Below are 15,086 nucleotides of genomic sequence, written 5' to 3'. Positions count from 1 at the left end.
ATGGTTATTTGGATATTTTGTGAAAAAAAAAAAAACCCCAGGGAAATTTCTTTTTTCATACAAGCTTTTTATCTGAGGTTCTATCTCTCTAATACACAATGTAGAAGTTGTGTCACTCAATGTAAATCACTGTGTTTGCTTTCCTTTATCCTACCAGAGATAACCCCTTTGTGGAGAAGGTGGGAACCATACAAAACTTGGAACTCTTTCCACTGTCATGAGTAATTTTTGGCTATGATTGTTTTTAATCGCTTGTATTGATCAATACTCAGCATGCAAAAAATATTATTATTAATTAAATAAATATAATTGACATCACATTTACTACTCATCAATATTTATATAAGGGATGGATGAAAAAGAGATAATCTTGCAGACTGTACTGCAAAAGCCCCAAATTAACCTCATGAAATTGATTGTCTATATATTGATTAGATATATCCCTTAAAAAATGATATATTCTGTCATGTAAAATTATGATTAATTTTTAAACATAGACGATTCTCATAATTATCCAAGCTGTAATGATTTAGTAGAAATTTATTTCTAACAGTACATTTTTGGAAATTGAATGATATTTTACAGAAAACTGATGTGTATGATGAAGTAGAATATACAGTAAAAGCTCCTTGTTTGCTTCCAGAATTGAAAACACTCAAAAAGGTTTGCTTTTCTTTCCACACACATTATTCAAATAAATATTAATTTTTATGGAATAAAAATTTGCAGCACCTGCTGATTACATTAAACAAGGCTGAAACTCATCACAATGCCAATATTTTGTGTAGTTAGAACATTTTCATTTTGCTCTAAAACCTTTTATTAAAGAATAAGTATAAATTTTGTCAGGCTTGTGTGTGTGTGCACCACCTATAGATTTCAAATCTCTTGCATTAAATTTTGGGTCAGTAAATAAATGTCTATATCATGCAATAATATGATCATTTGTATATCCCATTCTCAGCTCATTAAATGAATGAGGAAATGAAATTTACAGATATTATATATAGAAGTAACTACTCCATGAAGAAACTTCAGCTGCTGTTTTTATGTAGTGCAGCGATAAAATTTTCTCATTAGCTAAAAAAAAGCGAAGATTTTTAATACACGATACTGTACTTTGTTTATATCTCGTTATTTTTCTTCATTGAAAAAAACAATTTTTCGGCCTATACTAGAAGTTTTTAGCTCTGACCAAAAAGCAAAGTGTCAAGAATGCAGGCACCTTGGCGACCCAGGGGTCTATTTTGAAATTAAAACTTGGTGCAGCAACTTCAAAATCAGTTATGTCAGTTTCATTTGTAAGAGAATTTTTATAAAATATATCTATAAAGCCCCTCCTAACGAAGTTTGGGTCAAGGGCCCATAGTTTAAGAACAGTGGTCTATAGGCTGTGGTCAGGGTTGGCAGGTTTTTGACGGTTTAAATCACGGTTTAAACTGTCACATCAAAAACCTTTGTCAAAAACCTCAAATATTGCTTTTCGATATAAAAATTCCCATTGGAAATGCACACGTTAATTGCATGTAATGTTTAAAGTGACTGTTATACAAAGAATAAATATTTAATATGATTCTAAAATAATTTTCTACTCTCGACAGAATTATTTTGGACAATATATATGCTTTTTTTCTTATAAAATTTGAACATGAACATTGAAGGGAAAACTATGGAACGATTTGTCATTCTTTGATTCAAGATGATTCTTGACCTTCCAAAATTTCTTCAACTGCTTATATATGTCTGCATTGATATAAACCGTCTGCTGTACTCTTTTTACAGCAGATAAGTTTTTAAAAAAAGTTTATTACATCATGTATGTAATGTTGATTTCTGTTATTAAATTATCTAGATAACCACTGATACTTAAAATGATACACTTATTGCGTATAACATTGAAATATATCTAGCGATTAAAATACTAAATTGTAGGACTAAAATGTCATTTAATTTGGAAATGCTAGCTTGTATATGTCAAACTTGGTTTATTCTTACTTTTGCACTATGATATGGTCCATTTACTAGCATTTATAATGCAATGGTTTTCCAATTGAAGGTGTATTCAAACGTGCAAAACAAATGCTTTGGGTATCAAGTCTTGTCAGCTCTTCTTTGGTTGAAAATACTCTTTAAAGCTCTGTGAATTTATACACCCTGATCTAAGAAATTTTTAGGTGAAAATAAATGAGTTTAATTAGTGCAGATGCAACATTAACAGATGCTGCTTGAGAATTTTTGTATGGAATAAAATTTTGGGCGGATCATAAAATTTAAAATATCAATATAGATATTTTTCCTCAGTAATTATCATTCTGAATATAAAACCCTTTAATCTAAATAAAAGGAAGTGTTTTGTTATTTAAAATATCTATCAAGTTAACAAAAACTATTTGACAACATTAACAATAAGTTTTTGACTGTTTTAATACCAAGTTAGTTTCTGGGGTCAAAAACCTAACCCTGATGCCCTATCATACATATTTTGAATAAGCAGCTCTATTTCACTTAGCAAATTGAACACAGGTAATGAGTAGAATAGATAAATAAACCATAAAATTATATTTTATGTGTTCTAGACTTTTATGTTGAAAAATTCAAAATTGCAAATTATAATTAATATTTTTTAATTATTGTAATAAATTAATGTTTAAAAATAAAACATTGTAATATGACAAAAAGTAAGTTTTTCATCGTGCTATATACCTATTGTGTTCAAAACATTTTCAAAAGGCAACGTCACTTAGGTTTTGGACGGTTTTCGACAGTTTATGACACTTGTCATGTCAAAAACCCAACCCTAGCTGTGGTGCTCATGTTTTGAATGCATAATTTTGAAGAATTGTGGCACCAGCTATGTTGATCTCAAAGATCACAATATTCTAGACATTGACATAAGTGATATAACATTCAAATATCAACTTATTTCATTTTAAACATTAAGCTTTGATTATAATCAATCAGCAAGCATTTTCTACAAAGTATTTGTTTACAAAATACCAGAAAACGGTGATTACATTGAACTTAAATCTAATCTTGGTAATCGTACCGTAAAATCTCGTCTTCTGACAAATATGTGGAGCTTACATTATGATCACAAATATATTTTATTGGTTTTTTATCCTATTTAAGATTACACCCATACAGTGCTTATTCTGAGAAATACTGCATAATTCTTGTTATGCCATTCATTACAGAAGATATTGTGTCAGAATAAAAGTTCCTTTTTTTCCCGTCTAGATAATTGTTGAAGATAGTCGATATTGGCCAATTGTATTTGAATGCGATAAAAATTGGGATATTTTATGGTTAGTATTTATTAATACTTTATACCTAGCCTTTAATCTTTTTTCATGATCAATAAGGATACATTTTGTGTTAGATGAAGAAGCAGATATTTTTTAGGTTTTTTTTTTTCATTTTAAAGAGGATTTTGGGTTTTTATTATTTGAAAAGTGTGATTTTAACTTGTGCATTCGTTTTTGAACATTAAAAAAAAAGTCAAGTTTTGTGAAAAATAATTTTTTCTTATGTATATAATAGATGTGTATAAAAAAAAAAAAATTTTAATTTTATTGTACATGCATCTTACACCATATATATATAACTCTTTAAAAAGATTTTTTTTTAACAAATTTTGAAAATATTTCTCTTTCTACTCCAATTTCCCATGTAAGTTACTGCATAGTTGTATATAATTTGCACTGAGAAATTCTGCTATTTTTTAAATTCATAATCTAAGAATTAACACAGGGAAATAAGTGAATAGATTTTTTTTTTTTTTTTTGGCATGAATCTAAGTCTTTTAAAATGAGTATATTTTTGCATGAATATATTTTCAATATCTTTCTTTTAAATCTTTTATTTCCAGTAAGTTATTAAGAAATGGTGGCAACTTGTTCCTGCGACAAAGAACCATGTGCTTACCACATAATGAAGATCCAAAAGTAAGTAATTTCCAGTATACCAGATGTTTTCTCCTAATAACTGCACTTGAGCCTAGATACTCCCTTGTTGATTTCACCATGTTCAGTTAAGTATTATGAATATAAAGCCTGCTAAAAATGTGAAATTTAAGCTCTGAAATTTATGTTGACTCCCCCCCTGTTGAATTGATTTCATTCTGTTATATGTGGATACCAGGCTCATTAACAACTGTTCTTCATGTAATGACATCCAAAGCTTTTGGTATCTCAAAATGCTTCTGGCAACTCATATTTCTTGGGATTATCAGAAAATTTATAAGAGGAGTTTGCATTCATTATAAACAGAATTTATTATTATTTTTTTTATGTGTTATGTTGTGAAAATAACAGATATAAGCAAAGTAAAACATGACCATGCATTTGTTTTCACTTAACTCGTGTTTTTCCTTTCTGTGCATATTCAGTTCCAGCAACCACAGTTTCATGTAGCATGATTATTAAAAAACTGAATAAAATTATAAAACTATATTTGATTTAAATTCTTTTTTTTTCAACGATATAAATTAACCTGTGGTCTGATCCTATTTACCATATCTATTTTGGGATTTTTAAAGCAAACTCAAATAAATTAAAGGCAAATTCACTTCAATTAAAAAGTAAACTATTGACAGTTTATAGGTTGTAATCCTATCTTTTCGTTCAATAGAGCTGGACTCAGTATCAATTTAGGCAAGGAATGTGATGTGCTTGTTCATTTGTTATGAATTAATTTCATTCTGCATAAGACTATTTTATTAGCCTTCTCTGGGTAAAGAAATTCCCCCTAGATAGAAATCAAAATACTGTTTTTATATTTATGTTCTTATGTATGTATGGATGCATGCACATTTATTTATTCCTTTGTTGTTGCTTTATTATTGTCAAAGCAAGTCTTAGTCATAATTTTCCCGAGGTTTTTTTAGTAACATTTCTGTTGCGTTTTCCCACTCTTCTGCAGGCCAGTAAATAATATTTTTCACCGAAGTTTTTTTTCAATTTTTTGGAGAATGGAATGAGACTCTTTCCCATTTTTAATGAGATATCAAAGCAACAATTTTTTATACAACTGTTTGATGTTTTGTATTGCCCTCTGGCCGAAGCAAAGACAAAATTGGAGGGTAAAGGAATCACTTTAATTTTCCTGCAATTGTTTTATTCATTGTTAAACAGAATTATGTGGTCCATAACTCTTATCTGATGCATAGAGATACTCACTATCATTACAGTTTTAAGAAAGACATATTTAAAGGAGGGATATGCAGAACTGACCTTTAGAGGGGCGCACCAAATTTAGGGAAAATTACACAAGAAATCTCTTCTAAAGAAATTTTGTGTTGCCAACTGTCTAAAGTGTGGTATTTTAAGTTCAAAAATTGATTAAAACAGTGTATTAAAGAATTTTCATTTGGTATTTTAGTTTTTGCATGAAAATATTTCTAATTTTTGATCTTGGGAGGGGGGGGGGGACATCACAGGTCGCCATAATCTACTATTTATTATTGAGAAACATTATTTAATTGTAAAATTCCATGTTTTTCACTTCTATTACCAGAAATTAAGTGCCCCGGTGTATCAATTAACTCTTGCAAAAAATAATACTGCATCAACTAAAATTTTGAACAAAAAAATATTATTTAAATACATATGACATTAAGACTTAGCAAGTGAGTACAAAATAGGATACAGTTTCCTTAATTTCTTTGACTCAACTATATTGGGGTAAAGTTAATGAATGAATTTAATTTTTAATTTATTTCAAAGTTGAGCAGTTTTGAATGATCTCATCTAAATTTTTTGTCTTTTATCTCACAATTTTCCCTCACAGTTTTTTACATTAAAACATGGAAATTGCATCTGCAAGAACAGTTGCATCAGCATCTGCTTGAAAGTTTTTTCTGTATAGGTGTGGATGGGAAAAAATCATTCCACTCAAAGCATGCAATAGAGTTCAGCAGTAAAAAAACCAACAAAAAACGAGATTGAAAGTTGAAAGAAGGCATAATAGTGAGAACATGGGATATGACTGTTCTAAATTATCATGAAATTATTCTTTTGTATTAATTTTTTTATACAAAATTGATGTTTTTGTTTTCAGGGTATTTGGAGTAGCATGGGAGAAAGTTGTTTGAATAATTGGATGTATAACTATGGCTTGAAGGTAATTTTTTTTCCCTTTAGATTTGGCTGTGTAATTTGTACTTGATGATATTTCTATAATATTTTGAAATAACTATTTAAATAAAAATCAAATTATATTCTCTCAGCTTTTTAAATCTTCATTGGCTATATATATATATTCTTGGGTGAATATTGCATATCTTTCATAGCTGCCAAGTCTCTCGAATTTTAGCTTCATCTCTCGATGTCTCGAAAAGTTCTTAAATCTCCCAAATTTTTAAGAAAATCATGAAAAATCCCTAATTGCCTCTAAAAATTCCCTACTTCATTTTAAAAGAATCCCCGCTTCTGAAAACAATCCCTAAGGAATTTCTTGTGGGGCAACAAGTCTTTTTTCTGTTTTTCCCCCCTTTTGAAATGATGTCACACATCGTAAGTGGGCGAATAGCGGGAAATTCCTTTTTTATGAAGTTTTACAAACCCTCTGATGGTAACAAGAGAAGTTGTTTGTCTTATGGTGCAGGGAAATAGCTTAGCAGCCAATAGTCGTGGATAATAATTGAAGATTACAGTATGTGGTCAAAACTTCCTCTTTTGTTGAAGTTACATACATGCGATAACAAAACATGAATACTGATAAGCTAAAAATTATTTAATTAATTTTAAAGATTTCCCCGATGAATTTCCTTTCATCAAACGTTCCAGAAAAAGGCTGACTTTTTCTTTTTGTACAAGTTGTGTTAAGAACATAAACATTGGTCATAGTGAAAAGACTGACATCATCACCCATGTGAAATCAAAAAAACATCAAGTGTCACAAAAAATCAGTGTTCTTCAAAAATTGACACTTTTTCCCCTTCATCTTCCGATGGTTTTAGGGTCATTCGCGCAGAATGTTTGTTCACATCGTTTCTGATTGAACATACTATTTTTTTTTAGATCACCATTGAAGTTTTGGCCTCCAATTTCACATGCTTTTTTGGTAAGGGATTTTATTCCCTATGTTTTAATTTTTATGTGTAGAAAATCCCTATTTTATTTGGGAAAATCCCTTTTGTAAGGGAGTGGTTTTAGTATAAAATACTGGTCAGCACGAAAATCTCCCTAATTTTCATTTTCAAAAGTTGGCAGCTATATCTTTATTATTATTATTTTTAAATTTTTCATTTATGATCCATTCTATACAGCTTCTGGTAAATGTTTATTTTCTATATTACATAATCATTTTAACTTTCCTTTCTAGCTGAAATGCATACATAAATTCTCTTGTGATCCACGGGTTGATCATTTTACTGGGTGTTTCTTGATGGATGAAGTAGACAATGAAATCGTAAGAGCAATTTATCATTTGGTCATCATTTTTTTTAGCTCTGTTTATGGTATCAGAATGTTTTTATCAATGTTGTGTAAGAAATTTGATAGGACGTCTTAAATATAAGTCATAGGTGATGATAGGTGTAGATCCATCTACAGTGAAAATGAAAAAATAATAGTAATGGGGGGGGGGGAAATCCACAAAACCAATTTGCCCGGTACTATTTCTCCGCCATTCACTGTGCAAACGATTGTGGGGAAAGAGGTGTAAATTGCCATAGATCTCCCAAAAAATAGGGTGCATTGTTTTTTGTACCACCAATGCTTTCAACATTGTTCATGCCTATCGAGAATATAGAACTGACTTATTCTGACTTGGATTTTCTTTTCTTTTTTTTCTGCTCAGGAAAAACTCTGGCAGCAGAAAGTCTGTAAACAAATGTTTGATTGTGCTCGTAATGAAAAAATGGATGTTCTTCCGGTCTATCTCAAATATTTGAAGGTAAATAGAATGAACATATTCAATTATGTATATATATATATGTCTTATACATAGATAAGAAATATTACCAAAACATTTGTGCTATCAAAAAAATTAGTAATATGGACTCATTGATTTTATTACCTAATAGTTTGGCTTAATTAATTTTCTTACGTATATTGCACAGTTTCTGCCTTTTCTTTCTGTGTATGGTGAACATTTACCCATTACTCAGTTTTTTCCTTATGATGTTCTTTCATCTATAATTAATCTAGGTGAGCAACGATTTGGAAGACAAGCAGAACAATTTTGATCTTTATGAAGTGAAATTTTTATCAAGCTTCTACAATTTCATCCAAGAACCTTCTGATGGTCCGCCATTACTGAAAGCAGAATGTGTACAGCCAATATATTTCAAAACTGAGCGTCAACTTTATGACTATGCCTTACGTGAGTACAAATAATTGCATCTATCAAATTAGTAAAACTTCATAAGTTGAGCCTGCCATTCATTGATATTTCTATTTGAATTAGTTATGAGTCTAATGTGTGTAAATGTTTTATTTAAAATCATGAGCAGAGAGACTTGGTCTCATGTAAGCTGTGTTTGTTTCACACACACAATAAATGTTGATTTTAAATAAGGTACAGTAAGTACATTTGCACTGTATTTATACCATGTCCAATGCACTCTTTTTATTAGCTAAGGAAAGTTGTTAGCAAGAGTGCTTGTCACATAAATGTTCACCAACTGGTTGCAAACCACGATTGAAATTTGGTTTACTATTTAAGTTTCTGAGAAAACCATGCAAAGTTTTGGAATGTGAAGGGCGAATAATCATATAGCATGTGTTTATCATACACTTTGAAGAAGAATACATAATGGTTTTCAATGTGTGGCCTAGATCTCTGTACATTGCCCTGTGGTCCAAAAGCAGAGTATGCCAAAAACTGTGAAGTATGTTGCAGAACAATCAATCAGTGGTGCTACAGAACAATCAGTGCTGCTGCAGAAAAATATCAGGAAAAATTTGTAGAAAAGAATTCTTCTGCATAGAAAACATTAAAGGAATGTTTAATATGTGTGCGAGTGAGAGAGAGAGAGAGAGACACACACACTCACTGAGACTGCTTAAGTTTCAGATAAATCAGTTAAACATATATTTTTTTGAAAGTTTGTTTGATGCAAAGGTGAATTCATAAAAGAAGTGGGTGAATTTAACTGCTCCCTACAGGGAATCAAACTCATGTTCTCTTGTATGCCAGCCGAGCATGCTAGACCACAATTCTACAGAAGCAAGGAACTTCTTTTCTTAGAGCTTATTTGCTAAACAGAATAGTACATGGGCAGTCAGACTAACTCAGCTAAATGTCTGTGTATGTGAGCTATTAGCTGATTTACCTTTCCTTAACGGTTCCATTCAAGTTCTAAGCGGAGAAGTTCCTTGCTTCTGTAACATAGAGATCTGGAATGATCCTCCGACATGCGAAAGGATGGTTACTCATTTCCCTATAGAGGCAGTAGAAATTTCTTTCCTGAATCTCTCTTGGCACTATTTCATGGGATGATCTTTTTCAAGATCTTTTTCTACTCAATTACCTGCAATACTGAATTCTATGATAGAAGATAATAATAAAAAAATATTAATAATAAATAAATAAATAAAAAAAAGACAGGTTTTATTATTTGCAAGCTATATTAGTTAAAGGCCAACATGATACAGGCCTTTTCGAAATAGCCCTTATTGACTTGCATGCTATTAGCCCAGTTATTATTTTATTCTTGGAAGATGGCCTGGAACCCATTTTTTCACATCACTTTCAAAATTGCCTTGGTCTTTAGAATTGCTAATAATGAATTACATTCTTCAGTCATCCTTGTTGTCAATGTTTTGGCCCAACAAATCATGTGATGAGTCTTACACATAGCATAAATCTAATATTAATTACTTCATGAAAATTTTTTCATATCTCTCAGTAAATCAGGGTTGGGGAAGGCAATGGTTTGTATTGTCAATGGTTAATTCTGTGATTTTAAAAGAAAATGTCAAAAGGAATGTTCCAAGATGTGTTTCAGAAAGTCTCAGCTATTGATATGCAAATCGAAGAGAAAAATTTTGCAAAAGATTCAGTTGAGTTGGACTCAAAAGTTCTGATTCTTTGTTACTCAGAAGCTATATTGGTTAATGATTTTTTTTTTTGATAATTGTGAAGTAATGATCAAAGATAACACTATCTTGAAAAATATTATGTAATTAAAAACTTCAGAACATATTTATTTATTATTATTTTTAATCTCAGGGAAGAAAGATTGTATCCTTCAATTCTTTGCTGAGAACTGGAATTTCAGAACTGCACATGCAAACCAGTTACCCGATACTCTCTCTAAATTTCTGGTCTACCATTTGATTCCAGCTGAACGATCACATTGTTTTCAGCTTGATGAAGGTAAAGTAAATATCATTAAAAAAAATACCATCGTCTTAAATACAAGCCTAATGCATAAATACTTTTTTAAAAGATAATTGATTTTACAAGTCAATAGCTTGATTTCTGTGTGTTATTGATAATCTTAAAATCCTGTGGCATGCTATTTTATTATTTGTGAAATTGTGATAAATGAAATCTACATAATGGGGGGGGGGGGTGTTCAGCAAATTTTTAATGAAATGAATTTATGAAAAAATTCTGTTATGTTCCTAACTTTTTAAATGCTAAAACTTGTCTAAAATCTTGCAGGTGCTTTTGTGCAGTTTAGTTTATTTAATTTAGGAAACGTAAAATCTGCTTAACCAGTAATCTGGCCAATTCATTTATCTGTGAGATGTGAGAGACCTGTCATGCACCTTTTTATGAAGATATGCACTTTTTCATTTTTTTTCTGGAAGTTTTAATCAAAAAATATATTTTAATAGCTTCAATTTTTTATAAAAACATGTTCATTACTGTATATGTACAATCATAAAAATAATAAAAATTTATTTGTAAAATTAATTAGTTTTCTAAATAGAAATGTTGAATTCTTAATTAAATACAATGACAGTATGTAATTTTTCAAGTTCAAAATGAATGCAGGGAAATATTTCTCAATAATTCATGTTAGAAATGATGTACCGAAATTTATAAAATGACACGTAAATCTTATATTTTTTCCTTATGTTACTAATTATAAGATAGAATATATATTTAAAAATAACACTCGAACACACACACAGCCTTGCAAATCATGGCAGAGATAATAGTAATAATAACTTCAAACCTTTCTTTTGAAATGTATTTGTTCAACTCCATTTAGTTCGATATCCAGTTCGTCTTTGTCAGAAAACTTTCCTGACACAGGGGTGCAACAAAAAACTGTGACTTAACCGCAGCAAAAAATTGCTACCGAAGGGAGTCCCCCATCGAGGGGTTAGCGCACTAACCTCTCGATGAGTATAAAAAACAAGCCTGCCATTCAGAATCAGCAATAAGTTGTAGGCCCCGGTCTAATTAGCCCTCATGTGCAGAAAATGACCATGGTGCGACAAAAATGATCAAATGATCAACTCCATCCAGTGGTGATAAAGTAGAACGATACTGTGCAGGTGGCAGTAGAGTTGTATGACAAATTATTCCGTCATATCCATGTGATAAAGATGAAAATCTGCATGATGGCATATGCTGTCACAGGCACCACTGTTACGTATTGCTGTAATGTCATATGCTGTTATAGCCACATGGCTGGTGCTATATTTAATCTGCATTTTAGTATCAAACAATGCTAGTTTTTAATATTTTGCAAGTATAATGGCATAATATATATTTTTTTAGCATAAAAATTTTTTTTTAAAAACTATTTGAGGGCAAACTTTTTTTTAGTTTGTCAGGAAGGTTTACACGGGTGCTAGCAAAATGAGTAAAATACAGACATGAAATATTTCAACGAAGACAGCTTAAAGGTCTATTCACACACACAGCAATTCAGTCTACAATCCATGCAATACATATTAGATAAGATACTGAATTGCACTAGATCATGTGAATGAATAGAATGAGGCAGGGAAGAAGAATTTTTTGAACTGAGGATGAGACAGATCTCTCAGAATGGAGATGGGCAGTGACTGATGTGTGTAAATCGACCTTTCACACACCTTTATAAAATTTCTCCAGCTACACTTGGGATGAGCAACAACGGCTGTTCAAACTTTCCCAAACTCATCTTGAGTGAATTCAGGAAGAGGTTAACTAAATGCAAAAATAGTTGGAAAAAGTGTCACCAGTTATTTCATTATCAAAAAGACAATAAAAAATAAATAAGTTTTGTGTTTTGTTCTCTTATAGAGTGCTGTTCTTTTATCAACCTATTCTGTGAAATGAAATCGATGAAAATCTCTAGAACTGGAATAACAGCATTGTTAAGGATTTTGAAAAACCAAAACTGTGTGATTATGATGAATCAAGGGTATCAAAATACCAATATGTGTACATATGAGTGAGCTTATAAAGTTATTGTTCATAAATTTATTGTTCAATAAACTTCTTTTTGTACTGTTATATACTTTATCTTTTACTTTTGGCATTTGAAATGTTAAAAATTTATCTAAATTTTTGGCTTCTGACTTTGTTTTCATCTAAATTAAATCTGGTACTCTGACGATTAAGACAGATGGCAGCACCAGCAAGAAGTTGAAACAAGCAAAATTCTGGTAATGTAAATATATAAGGGCCAAAAGTATACTCCTCTAAAGTCAACAGTTGCAGAGTTAGTCCTGTAGACAAACAGTTGTAAACCACCCCGTATATTCATGTCTAGCTTTTGGTTTTATCCTGAAGCTCTCTGGGCTGTTTGGCCTTCGCCACCTTACTTTTTCAGAAATATTTGTTAAATCAGGAAGTCACGAAATGGCCAATGGTCAGCAATTCAATTGGCAATATATTTGTAGGTTGCATCCTACTTCAGGGTGTGTGAGACATTACCTTTTATCGCACAGCAGCGAATGAAATTATTGGGAGAAAAGAAATTATACAAGCAAATAGAAAGCCTTGAAAGTTTCAGTCAAATCAATTTACAGTAGAACCACAGTTTATCAATGTTCCTGATTCAACAAATTTTTTCTGAAATCTTCATATGTACATTCGTGAACAAATGGAAACCAATTCGATGAAAGTATCCCTCTCCTGTCTGATTCGTTAAATTATGTCTCAACTGTGTTCATGTATACTAAAAAGCTATTTACATGCTTTGAGTAATCAATTATTCCGTAATGATTCCCAAATCATGCTTGGAAATGCTCACACGCCCGGGTAATGTGGAAAATGAACGAAACAGTATACAACATTATGGAAATAAACTTTTTACTCAGACTTTTACATTCTGTAAACAAACTATCTAGTGTTTCCAAAAGTTCCTAGTCTTAACGTTCATGATTGCAAAGCTATCTTCAGAGGTGAAAATCAAAGTTGTCCTTCATTGTCTTTTCCCTGCAAAAAAATCAAACACAGAACAAAAATAAAATTAAGCTCTTGCTATGGTGTAGAAAAGGCGTTATAAATGTCACATAATCTTTGATCTTTCTTGTAATTTTTCTTATCGCTTAGGCCAGTGTTCTTCCTAGGCCAATTACTTTTTTTTCACAATTTTAGACCGGTGAATGTGTTTCAAAACTTCATGGACAGGTTAAAATTGAAGTCACTTTGCTTACCGGAAAATAATAAATACTGTAAATTGGAGAAGTAATTTGCAAAACATGAAAAAATAAATGGTAGAAAAAATTTTGCAGACTGGTGAAAACAAATGCCAGAAATAATTTTTGGGCCAGTAAAAAATAAATACTGTATATAGGAAAAATAGTTTGTGGACTGGCAAAAATGAGGGAATTGCTTTGCATACCAACAAAAAATATAGTAAATAGGAGAAATAACTTGCATATATATAAATAACCTGCAAAAAATGAATAAATGACAGAAAATATCTGCCGACTCACAAACAATGATTGATGAAATATAATTTGCAGACCGGCAAAAATCAAATATAGTAAGTATAAGAAATAATTTGTGAACCGACAAAAAAAAAGGCACAAAATGTTTTCGCTGTCCTGCAAAAAATAAATGAATAGGAGGAATGGTTTGCGGACTGGCAGAGAAATGAATATAGTAAATAAGAGAGACAAGTAAAAAAATGAGAAATAATTTACGAGACAAAAGAATAATAGAAATTATTTGTAGACTGCTGACGGCTAAGAAGTAAAAATCAATATTATAGAGTCGTATAATATTTATAAAGTAAATCTATAATTATTTATGTAGGAAGGAAGACGTCCTATCTTTCACGGTAAGATACGAGCGCCCTCTGACGATGTATACTGAGTTGAGAGACGTGGACGTCTGCGTCTCTCTGCGCCCATTTATGGCAGCTTAATGAAATGCAGTTATGAAACAGCATGTGGACCGGCAGGAAATTCCCGCGGACCATTGGTTGAATAACTCTGATCTAGGCAAGGCTCTCACATCCTGGGGATTAGCCACTAGGCCAGGATTTCTTATCGACCGTGATATAATGAATACATAGTTTTTTTCATCAAGGCTCCGAATTAAATTTATCCGCTCCCTACAAATTGAAATTCGCAGATGCTATGACAAACAAAAAACTTTTTTTTTTAAAGTTTCGGCTTTTCACTCGGGATTTCTTAACCGATGGGCTACCCCTATATGTGGGTCGTTCAAATTCACTTACAATTAGGGCTTCTTCAACTATGAGTCATGACCCAAACTTGATTCCGTGGTCTCTCGTTTGTGGACGTGTGTTCTACCAACAACGCAACAGATGTGTATGGCAACAGATAGAACATTTCTCCCTTGGAGCGTATGTTGAAAGGCTCTGTACATGTACGGTGGCAGCAATCAACTAATAGCTCGTGAATGACTGTGACATACGTAGAAATATCCTCTCCACTTGTTGATAAGCTGTCATTGACGAACTATTAGTTGATTGCTGCCGCCGTCCATGTACGGAGCCATTCAACCTAGAATATTCCTCCCTTTAAGCTTATATGAATCTATTTCCATAGCTTAGTTTGTAGAGCACTCGTCCGGAAAACAAGAGACCGGGATTCGAGTCCCCGTGGGGCAGAGATGAATTTTCTTCCTTGTAATCATCATCTCCATAAATATAACCAGTTTTTCGAGGAATCTTGTTTTATCTGAATAGTTTGAAAAGCCTACAAATTTATAAA

General features: G+C 31.6%; 1 protein-coding gene across 1 annotated transcript in view; it reads left to right on the top strand.

Annotated features, from left to right (window-relative positions):
- shtd (anaphase promoting complex subunit 1) overlaps positions 1-12,408 on the top strand; it is a 74,401-nt gene extending 61,993 nt beyond the window's left edge. The window contains exons 40-48 of the mRNA XM_089240834.1: positions 586-663; positions 3,238-3,305; positions 3,869-3,944; positions 6,058-6,120; positions 7,324-7,410; positions 7,801-7,896; positions 8,151-8,325; positions 10,177-10,323; positions 12,196-12,408. Of these exons, the coding sequence (XP_089096960.1) occupies positions 586-663; positions 3,238-3,305; positions 3,869-3,944; positions 6,058-6,120; positions 7,324-7,410; positions 7,801-7,896; positions 8,151-8,325; positions 10,177-10,323; positions 12,196-12,350 (945 nt within the window). The 3' untranslated portion in view covers positions 12,351-12,408. The remainder of the gene's footprint in view (positions 1-585; positions 664-3,237; positions 3,306-3,868; positions 3,945-6,057; positions 6,121-7,323; positions 7,411-7,800; positions 7,897-8,150; positions 8,326-10,176; positions 10,324-12,195) is intronic.
- Positions 12,409-15,086: the final 2,678 nt, after the last annotated feature.

Source organism: Pholcus phalangioides, unplaced genomic scaffold (genome assembly GCF_987345545.1).
Source record: "Pholcus phalangioides strain wild (caught in Gottingen) unplaced genomic scaffold, Ppha-v1.0 ptg000013l_1, whole genome shotgun sequence".
In the NCBI taxonomy this organism is placed as follows: domain Eukaryota; kingdom Metazoa; phylum Arthropoda; class Arachnida; order Araneae; family Pholcidae; genus Pholcus; species Pholcus phalangioides.
This window is presented reverse-complemented; position numbering and strand designations above follow the sequence as displayed.